At 30.9% G+C, this 11,751-nt stretch overlaps 1 protein-coding gene across 4 annotated transcripts in view; it reads right to left on the bottom strand.

Annotated features, from left to right (window-relative positions):
• Positions 1-1,950: 1,950 nt before the first annotated feature.
• LOC118202712 (transmembrane protein adipocyte-associated 1-like) overlaps positions 1,951-11,751 on the bottom strand; it is a 130,880-nt gene continuing 121,079 nt past the window's right edge. For all 4 annotated transcript variants that reach the window (XM_035374898.2, XM_035374899.2, XM_035374900.2 and 1 more), the window contains 2 exons: positions 8,468-8,597; positions 1,951-8,118 (listed from right to left, as the gene is read on the bottom strand). In XM_035374898.2, coding sequence (XP_035230789.1) covers positions 7,921-8,118; positions 8,468-8,597 — 328 coding nt within the window. In that variant the 3' untranslated portion in view covers positions 1,951-7,920. The remainder of the gene's footprint in view (positions 8,119-8,467; positions 8,598-11,751) is intronic.

Here is an 11,751-nt window from a genome sequence, read left to right as displayed (position 1 = left end):
GCTTGGCGCCATATAAATTCAATAAGGTATGAGTCAAGATGATGACGGGCTGTTCCTCTCTGTTTTTTGTTGCGCCATTTGGCTGAGCCCCACATGCGCTCTACATGTTGTGTGTGAACGCCCGTGTTGGGATCCACAAAGTTATATTTGTGATTAACAGTTCCATGCTGAAATCCAGCATTTTCGAACTCACTTGTATTGTATCCTTTCAAGCAATCCGAATAAATGATGCTTCCTTCCTTCATACTTTGGCAAATTTTTTCCACGAGGGTAAAGGCGCTTCTGTTAGGTACAGTAACCAAAAAAGTAATTAAAGTATTTCAGGGCATTCAATCTAACCAGGAAGAAAAATAATTTCTTTACGAAAAACTACGTATAACACGTAGGGTTGCCGTAAGTACGGTCGCCAAATTTGGCGATTTATGCGAATTTTGGCCTGGTTGCGTTAATACGTAAGTACCAATTTTTCTTCCCAGGGGGTGACCGGAGCCTTTTTCTCGGCTGCCCTCATTAGTTTAAATCCTTTGGACTGACCCGTCTTCTTGTTACCGCTTTTTCAATCTTCCCCGCTTGCCGATGAGGATACTTCCTAATTTGAGGTTTCTGTTGAGGCGACAACCTCGAATACTGGCGGAAATTTTCTGAAAACGCGTTTTCAGAGGTTTAGCTGCTCTGAAATTTTATGGCCTGGAATACATTTTCCAAGGTTTGAGGATTTCTTACTTCCAGAAAATCTTGAATCGAGGGAAAAAGACGCGGTAAAATAATTTCAATTAATTCGCTATCCAGCCTCTTTCCATACAATAAATTGAATATTTAGATTTTTCTAAGAATCAAATCCGTCAGATCTTCGACATTTGTTTGATATTTAATAAACAGTTCTACTTCTAGCTTCGCTCGGTCTTTGACTATGGGAAACGGCTTCAATACCGAGTTTAAGCACAAGTGGGTTTAAGCCACTTGTGCTTAAACTCAAAAAGGTGAGAAATAAGAACTTAACTAATGACTAACTAAAGAGATTTACCGAAGCTAACACAATTTCCAACTAGTTGGCCCCTAATATTAAATTAGCTAGTGAAGCTATCAAGGACATGTAATACGGCCAAGCATAGTAACAGCTTAGAAAGACGTATCCAAACGGCAATCGCGCATTCAGAAAATCTAATTCTCTCTAGTGAAGTCAGTGGAAATTCGACTTAAATTCTACTCCTTCTCATTTGCATTTAATATGATTCTAAAAACTCATTTTGGTAAGGAACTGTAAGCTGAAATTAGAAGAGATAGGAAAGTGTAACAAACTTAACATAACTGTGATAAACTTAGGATAAACCTTACCATTCCAACAATTTCAAGAGTGAGAACTACTCAAAACTTTTCTAAAATATTTTATGCAAATATTAATTAATCATCATTTGTTACACTCTTCTAGAAACTGATGTACTACTTAGAAAGATTGTTTGAAGTTTTCAGTATATGTTTGATAGCTTTCTGCATTGGAAATGTTAGTTTTATAAAATTCAAATACTCTTAAAATATTAGTATAATCGATATAAGAAGAAAAATTAAAAACAATTTGGGAGAGGGGACCTTAGCTGCCATTAGCTTTCTTAACATTCACATTAAGAATTAATGCACACCACTTACATCAACCATTTTTACATAATAAAACAGCATAAAGCAATCCAAATGATGACTGCTCAGAGGAAGAACACTTCGAAATTAACAAGTCAATAATAGTTTACTGACAAATAATGTTCTGGTTTAAAAGGGATTCATTATATCATCTATTGCAATAATGAATAAACCTTCCTCCCAAAATAGCAGATAAAGTCTTGTACAAGAATTAGTATAGACAAATATAAATCAAAGGAAAACCACAGCTGATTTGAAAACTTTGCATTCACAAATTAAAAAAAAAAAAAAAAAAAAAAAAAAAGGAAGACTTAAAAGTTCTTTAAGAAGCAATGTGTTTATTCCAGCAACAGAAAAATCTGTATATTTCATAAGAAATTTATATAGTTACTCAACAAAAATTCAATAACTAATAAATAAAACACTTCACTTCAACAAAGTAAAAATGAACATTAAGAAACATAGTTTTCACATAATCATTAAGTAGGATAAATCAGCAGAAGACTGGGGCATAATCACAATTGCAAGATGTCAGTTTTTTATTTTACATACATTTAAGTAAATGAAAAAAAGCATTTTCACTGAATACTGAAACACATCTTGTATTCACATATATTTTTACATAAAATCCATAGCTCTTCAGAATTCTGGAATGCAATTATCACTTTTTACATATTTATGCACAAATAATATATATATATATATATATATATACACACACATTAAACATTAATATTAAAGCTTTCAAATGGCTTTTTATACATTATTTGTAAAACAAATAAATAGGCTGCTAACCAGTGTCTTATATTCAAACAAAATTGTTTAAAGTACACAACATACATACACAAAGTTTTTAATGCACTAACTCCTTACATATGTAAAGAAATGATCAGAAAAGGATAATAAATGGTCCTTATAGCCACTGCCCCAGCTTGGAATAGTTATAGCCAACCTTAAAAAGAATACATATACTGACTCACAAAAGTGATCAGGTACTACTTGTGCTTTGCAAAAACAAAACTTCTTAAGTTTAAACTGAAATTCCACAACTGGTTTCTTTTGAAATAATAACTGGCTCCTTTATTCGATGTTTTCATTCTTAATATTTTTTTAATGAAATTAATGAGTTTAAAAAATTAGCAATTTTTCTTTGAAAGGGAAATCATATTGCAAAAGTGACTGGACATCATCAGTTTTTCAAATAGGATTCAGAAAGCGGAATTTTAAAATCCTTTCTAATACTTTGCCTGGATTAATATTATTTGACAAAAACATAATTTAATCTTTTTGGAGAGAATTCATCTAGATCAGCCTAATTTTCCTCTACTTGTTTTATATCTCAATTTCTGTTTTTGAATTTTATACTCAATTTCTGTTTTCGAATTTCATACTCAATTTTTCACTAAATATGTTGAATATCGTTTAAATCCAGAAACTGAGAAGACATTATGAATATTTCAAGTATATTAAGCAGGCATATTCATAGAAATAGGCTCAGGTTTAATATCTTGAACGAACTGAATTATTATAAGTTTTCTGATGATGTTAAATTTCATTTTCAAATCTTGATATATTTTTATCAATTTATTAGAATATCAGAAAACATAAGATAACGATTTTAAACGGCAAAATATGTCCCTACTTCAACCTTCCACAGCTCCAACTAACTTGAACCTTTGAAATTCACATTCAGCGCTTTGAGGGCCAGTTCAAAGCACAGGCAGCTAGTTTTTTTTGGGGGGGGGAAGCAGCAGCTAATTTGTTTACAAAAGCAGGAACTAAATGAAAATATATTTTTAATTATTAGTATGTCAATTTTATAGACGGCGCCAACTACTTTAACTGCCTGTGGCAATGAAATTTCTGGAGTTGGAGCTGTGCTCTTCTGAAAGCTAAAGCTTGAAAGACATTAAATTGGCTTTTCTTGTTAGATGTTACTTTATTCTACACTTAGAACTCTTACTTTTCATAAATTTTGTAAAACAAAGTTGTCTTTTTTCACCATTCTGTTCTTTCATTGACCTGAAACCATTTTTAACACGAAGCATATTGGATTATTATTTTAACAGTCTTATTTAAAGAATATGCTGCATTAGCATAGCTTAAACTTTTGTCTCATGATCCCCATGTACCTAATTGTGACTTACTGTCACCCATATGAATATATTTGCGACCCACCCATCTGCATATAGTTAGTTATCAGGGAAAAAAGACCCAGAAGAAAATATAATAACGAATTCATAATAAACATCCATAACTACTAAGAAATGCTTGATAATTGTAAACTAATTCATACTTACTTATAACCATAAATAATTACACTAACAAATACTCTGAAACTTTTAATTAATAATTATTTGTTTTCTTTTGATTAATAATTATTTGTTTTATGTATATAAATACTACCTTTGACTATTTTAATTATTTCAGATAATATTGCACTGCATTTAAAATATACCTTGGAAAGTCTCCCATGTCTTTTCATTCTGAAATGCTTTGAATAGTATTTTATTGCATGAAACATAATAAAGTCTTTAAATCAATTCAGAACCAATTGGGAAAAGAATGTCTGAACAGTAATCCAGTATGCTAGATTACTAAATATAATGGTGATATGCTTTCTTGAAGAATCCAAGATGATTTTTCAGGTATCATCTGTTGTGTTTCAATGCAAAATAATACCACAAATGCATAGATTAGCTTTATCACAAATGACCTGTAACCTGAGCAGTGTCCTATTACTTTTGTGGCATAATTTTCCCATTCTAAAGATAAATGTTAACCATTAAGATGAATGCATTATTCACAGAAAAAATATGTATTGTAAAAGGAAGACTGGGTAAAAGATTACTCAAAAGAAAATTACATTTTATAATTTGAATTCAAGTATTTAAGATTTTTTATATTATTTTTGAAAGCTACAAGAGTACCACCAATTTTACCAGACAATGTATGTGAAATTCCACTACAGGCCTATTAGAAACTGGCAAGAAAATCTAGGCCAAAGTTCTAAGCAACTTCATATTATTAGCATTTGAATTTCCTTTATTTGTTCTACTCCTCAATAACATACTGCAACGAAGACACTAAGTCTTCAGTTTGAATCCAGTTACAGACAGCAATCTATTTTTAAGGAATTTTAATTATGAATAATACTTATAAAGCAAATAAATACCACTCCCCCCAAAAAGGAAAAGAAATTTAGTGAACAGTAGATTTCATCATTCTTATAGCCTTTAATTTGTCAGTACAAATTTTACCATTAAAGTAGTTCCATCTAGCATCTGCAACCCCAAATATGTCATGAGAACAGCACTTCTTGTCTGCAGGGCTTGTGTTACACACTACAATACAAGAGATAACAAAAAACTCAGAGATTTAAAGAATACACTACTTAGAACTTCAGCCTTAAATTCTTGCTGATTTTTGAGAATTGTGAAAAATTTGTACAAAATCAATGAGACCAAAGTCATGTGTTCCCCTAATCAGAGAGGCAATTTCCATAATTACATATAAATCACTTTTAAGCCAAATCACACACTCTATATATGTATTCAGCAAAGATATACAGGAAAAAAAATTTACAACTCAAAAATTATGATTTTCCAGATTCATAAACATTTTTACAGTGCATATAAAAACTGGGAAAAAAAAAACAGAACACATAACAAACAGAAAGCCCAAATCATAAAATTTAACTCTCTAAATGCCACCGACAATCAGCATGAACTTTCATGTGGGGCTAAATAATTTCTATCACGCATACAATGTGTTTGAAATGAAATTTGTTTAAATTGTATATTACACTCAACACAATTATTTATAACACTTATATACATTTCATAATATACACAAATATGACAGTTCATTACATTTCATTATGTAAATATTTTACAATATACACTGACTACTTTATTTAGATTATCACTTACATTGCAGAAATCAATTAAATCACCACATTCTGAATCAGCAGGAGAAAGATTATAACATAGAGAAAATTGTTTTTCCAATTTACAGTTTTCCTCATTATATAATAACTATCTCAATAATTTGAAGAAATTTATATCAACAACCAGAAAAACATATGCACAAAATGTCCATTTTCAAAAGGAAGCCAAGTCCCTGATGTGATCCAAACATAAAGTATATTAATCCAATTTTTATATATATATGTGAAAGCAAATATAAGAAAAAGCCATTTAATGGCAAAACTTTAATGCTTTATGCATGGGTGTCAGCAGTAATAGCTAAATGTCAGTGGCATAAAAGTTAAAATATGTATACTGCATATAAAAACATTACTGGATAATCTAGTGAAGTTTTTTTAAAATTATTATTTATTAAAAAACTTCTCAGACTTGAGAGGGCTAAAAGATAAAACTTAAATTTGATTTGGATAATTGCTGTAAATAAAATCTCACAATCGAAAGTTTTGTTACAATTTTCATTAAAAGATTAAAGATGTGTTTACTTTTTTAAATTTTAACTATTGAGAAAAACATCTTATAATTAATTAAAATATATAAACAGCAGAGTCACCATTATCTGATGTAAATGAGCCTGAATGAAGATTGGACACAAGTCAGTTACTTCAATAGCAAAATTATTTCATGAGAAAAGAAGCAAACCCTTATTCTCATTCATGAATATATAGCAGAGACAGTATTTTATATTAACTCCCCCATGAGAACAATTGCAACTATTCAGAGCTACTTTTGATGGTTAAGAAATAAAATCACACACAAAAGACTACACTAAAGCATACATGATTAACTGGTATTTATTTAATCAAGAACCATGACAGGCTAATAGCATTAAACGTAAGTACTGTGATTATATATTGCTATGACCTTTTTTATGAGATGTGAGGTTTGCAGGCATCAGAAGCATACATGGATTGTGAATGAAACATGCAATAAAAATGTTCATGTTAATAATTTATAGTAAGAATTTAGGCTTCCGTGACATGGCAAATAAAATGGAATTTCGGACAACCAGGACTCTACTGTATATATAGTTTTCACCTTTCAGATATTCTACTTTGAGATATACTATTTCAGATATTTTTACTTAGGATAATCTTGTCTAAAATTGTCAAAGCATTATTTTTTTGTGATGTGCAAAAGTTTAGTAAATCATAACCCAAACAATAAATTACAGCAATATAACAAAAAGAAAACTTGCAGTAGTTTAAATATTTAAACTACTGCAAAGTAAAGAACAAAAGTGAAAACAAAATATGCTGCATTTGATGCTGCAATGGTTTGTATTTATGTTTCATTAAAAATCTGATGTTAGGAGTCAGAATTTTCTTTACTCAAAGCAATGATTGCAGACCTTTTTTAAAAGGTGTGTCAGTACTATTCATTTTGAGAACAACAGAAGCAAAGAGATTGACAAAATTCTAAAACAACAAAGGTCAAGATAATGGCTGCAAGTCAGAAATTTATATTTTATAGTGCTATCCACTGAAATTCACAGATAATTATTGTGAATTTTGTGTTAAAATACAAATGACCAGCAGATAATTCATTATGATGGTAAATAAGCATTTAAATTAAATGTATGCTTAGTTTTTTTTTTTTTTTTACTAAAATTTGAAGAAAATTCTGATGACAAATGGAATTTTGGGCAACAGAAATAGCACCAAAAGAATATTCCCAGCTCTCAGTCTGATAAAAATAAAGCACAAAATTTCACATCAGAGAACAAAAAAATACAACATAATCTCAGATTTCTATAACAAGAATTAATATACATTAAATTTTAAATGGCATGCAAATTTTTTTCCTATACATATTAAGACGTCAACAATCATACATGGGGGATACTATTTTTATGCCTCAATAAACAGAAAAACCATATGACTAGGAATATACAAATTCTTTCATTTCTGATCTTACAACTTGGATCAAAGAAGCATAATGTAACCTGGCACATACATACTACACAAAATGATTAAATAGAAAAACAAACTACCTATATATGGCAGACTTATGAAACAATTTGATTAATTTTTCTTTCAGACAGAGAAGCATACCAAATTTTTCAAAAAGAACTTTAATCACATGAATAATAGTCATCTGTTTTCACAGATACTTTTTAAGCTTAAAAAGAATAATAAAAGATGCACAGATTGGAAATGTTCAAATTATAACAAAATGTTAATGGTAATACAGGTCTGAATTAACATCAAGGTAACATATTTTTAAATGAGACAAAAGACATCCCTGCCTATTTAAACAAAACTTTAAAAGTTTACATGTTTATATAAAATATGGTAATTCATCAAGGTGAACTTATTTTAGCACCAGTGGTTGAGGAAACTTGCTGATATTGCTGCTGCTTTGCAGGGCTTGAATTAATACTACCTGTCATACTAGGTGCTTCAAATCCATTAAAACTATCAGGTGACTGTAAAGAGTGTATGTACAGGGGATTGACATTAGCTGCATCAAAATGAGTACTGTCATACAATGAATTATTCTGGAAGAAAAAGAAAATAACACATTTTAATTATATGAAACATAAAATTTTGTGAACAACCATTCAAAATAAAGATAGGCAGTCTATTAAAACAACTATTAAAAATAAAATAGGTAGTCTATTAAAAGTTACCAATACGAATTATTTACATTGATTGTATACAGCTCACAAAAGTAAGAATCAACATGAATGGTACTTATAATTTTAGGAATATGATCAATGTTTACATAATAATTACTAAATAATAAATAGCTGAACATATAAATGCATGAAGTAAAAACTGTGAGGGGAGTACATTTAAAAAAGCTACACATGTATGAACAATTTCTAAGCAACTTATATAACAAACCTGATAAATGTAGTCTGAATCTGTTTTTAATGATGAACAGGAAAGTTGATGAGGTAAACTGACATTATCATCTTCAACTACATCATCTACTTGGGCTTTGTATGAAAACATAATACTTGGTTGAGATACACTACAAAAAAGTAATAATATTTTAAAAGACAGCTGCTATATATCCATTCACTAACACATTAAGAACATTTGTGCAAAATAAAAAGCAATCAATGTTACACACAAAAGTTATATTATGAAGATCATTAATTCCAACAATGGCAATATAAAAGAGTTTTAAGCGATTTACTTATTCCCGCTTTTTCTTTACAATAATAATGTAGTGGGAATAAATCTAAACTTATTTCTTTATCTATCAGTTATTCCACTAGTTTTAGGCCAGATACAATGCAGAAATAAACATAGATAACACTGGAACTCCAATTCCTACATGTTATTAACAAATGGTGATTGCAAATGTACCTCATAGTGCTGAATTTTTTCACAAATTGATTGAGCCATTTTGAAAACTGATTTTGCTTGCTTCATATTTCAGCAACATTTTGGTAATTTTGACCATATTTAAATGAATTAACACTTTTTTTTTTAACATTGCTGCAATGAAATTAGTCTAAATAATGCCTTCTATGTATTTGGGGATAACACTATACTTCAAAAGACATTAATTTTGTGTATTGTTTAACCATCTCATGAATATTTTTTCAGATTACTTTTATTATTTCTTCAAATTTCATACAGTGAATCCATAGACCGTTAATTCTCAAACTATGTCAAACTTTTTAATAATATTATACAGAAATTAGAGTTTTTAAATGACCATATTTATCATTTTAGTCAAAATAAATGGAACATACTTATCATTTTAGTCAAAAGTTAGATACTGGCTTCAGAAATGCCAAAACTCAGCTTCTGCATCAAACAATTAACCAACAAATACAAAAGGAAAGCACTCAAAGGAATTCTGCTATTGTACAAATCAATAATAATAATATAAAAAATAAAAAAAATAAAAAAAAAGAGCCTAACTGCTTTTTTATGTAAAATCTAAAAATAATTTTTTTATGTACACTGGGAAAACAAAATGTTCATTTCAGGGTTCGTACATGTTATAAAATTAACATGCAGAGTGATGGCTAATTGAGTTTTGTATTTTATTAACAAAAAAAGTAGAGAGAACTTACGTACGTCTTACTGTTTACATGACAAATTTTAGAATGACAGAAATAAGAGTGATGCCAGATGCATAAAACATAATAAAACAATGATGCCACTAAAACTGCACATAATACTAATTTAATGCTCGATTCTCAACAGCCTCCTTCAAGCATGAAGATAGTCATTGTTCATACAGATTAACCTTTACTTATTTGACTGTTTTTACACCAATCAACTTCTGGAAATGAAACTGAGGTGCTGGAAACGCCTTCGTCAGAATGTCTGCTCGTTGTTCATTACTTCTGACATAGACTAATTGAAAACGTCTCTTCGAGAATTCATCTTGCACAAACTTGTACCTTTGGTCAATGTGCTTTGTGCGTGCGTGGAACACTGGATTTTTGATGTACTTGATAGTACTCTGATTATCAATTTGTAAGATAGACAATGAGACATTATTAGCTATCTCATTGAACAAGCTCTTCAACCATATCATATCTTTTGTAGCATCAGCTGCTGCCATGAACTCTGCCTCTGTCATCGAATTGGATATGGCCTCTGTAGCTTGCTTCGCCATGTAATCGCACCTCCACCATAGAAAGAAATAACACCTGTTCGAGACCTGCGTGTTTCTGCACAGCTGTTGTTATCTGCATCACTAAACAACATCAAACTTCTATCATCTTCATTATTGTACACAATGCCGTGTCCTATGGTATTGCAAAGGCACTTTAATATTGTCTGTATGATTTTTTATTCAATCTCTGTAGGATTGTTCAGCTTTCGAGACATCAAACTCACTGCGTAAGCAATATCCGGATGAGTCCCCATCGCCAAGTACAGCAAACTGCCAACTACTGATCGGTATGGAATTTGACTGCTGAGAGGCTTCGCCTCCTTGATCTTGATCATGCCGTCGTCATTCAGTTGACCATAGTCGACCTTGATGTTGTAAAACATTTTATAGCCTTGAAATTCCACAACAAATTAATAAAAATAGAGAGTAAAATTATTCTTCTTACCTTCTATCCAGCGCAGCATCAAGCGAGATCATACCTAATTAATTTTTAATCCAAAATAGGTGTAGACGGAAATTGTAAGATCACAAAACACACTCTTTATTAATACATGAAAAATAGATAAACTTCATCAGTATTCCAAATACATATTGAAAAAGGAGTTATATCATAAAAAGTCTCATATCATTGTCCTTTCCTGAAGGAGTGAAAAAAGTAAAGTGTAAAAAATAAGAGAGTTACACCGTTAACTCATTTGCAGGGTTTCCAGTTCATACAGTTTATCGCGCTATTGCCGACAGTCCATCACTATATGCTTACCAACACCCCTACTCGATGGGCATGATCGCCATTTGCAGCGATTCTCGAACACAGGTTTGCCTAGTGGTTTGGTGAGTAGATCCGCAATCATGTCGGAGCTTCTGCAGTAGTCTAGGCACAGGATCCTATTTTGTGTAAGTTCCCGCAGGTAGTGGTATTTCATGTCTATATGTTTTGTTCTGGAGCTATTTTTCTCCGTTTGTGATAGTTTGATGCATGATTTGTTATCTTCATAGAGAGTAATCGGCAGATTTTGTTTTAGTCCTAGATCTTTAAGCAAATTTAACAGCCATTGTGCTTCTTGTGCTGTATTAGCTGCCGCAATATATTCTGCTTCAGTTGAAGATAGTGCAATGCAGTTTTGACATTTGCTGCTCCATGAAATGCAGTTATTTCCTAGTTTGAATATGTATCCGCTAATGGATTTTCTCGTTGTTCTGTCATTTGCCCAATCTGCATCCGAACATGCAGTTAGTATAGGTTCTTGAATTCTGTTAAAGACCAACTTAAAGTCTTTAGTTGTGTGCAAGTATCGAATGACTTTCTTGACAGCATTCCAATCTATATTCCTAGGTTTTTCATTTCTTCTACTCAGTAGATTGACTGCACATGCTATATCTGGTCTGCTAATTGTTGCAATATATAATAATGCCCCTACTGCTTGTCTATATTCTGTATTATCCTCTAGAAAATCATTTTCAGCTTCTAGTTTGCAGTAATTTGTTTCCATTGGCGTATATGTTGGTTTTTCGTTCTGAAGTCCAAACTTTTGAACTATTTCTT

The sequence above is a fragment of the Stegodyphus dumicola genome, chromosome X1, assembly GCF_044657685.1.
Source record: "Stegodyphus dumicola isolate Sdum_Otavi_A_Nest chromosome X1, ASM4465768v1".
Lineage (NCBI taxonomy): Eukaryota > Metazoa > Arthropoda > Arachnida > Araneae > Eresidae > Stegodyphus > Stegodyphus dumicola.
Note: the sequence above shows the minus strand (reverse complement) of the source record. Positions and strands in the feature narration are given on the sequence as shown.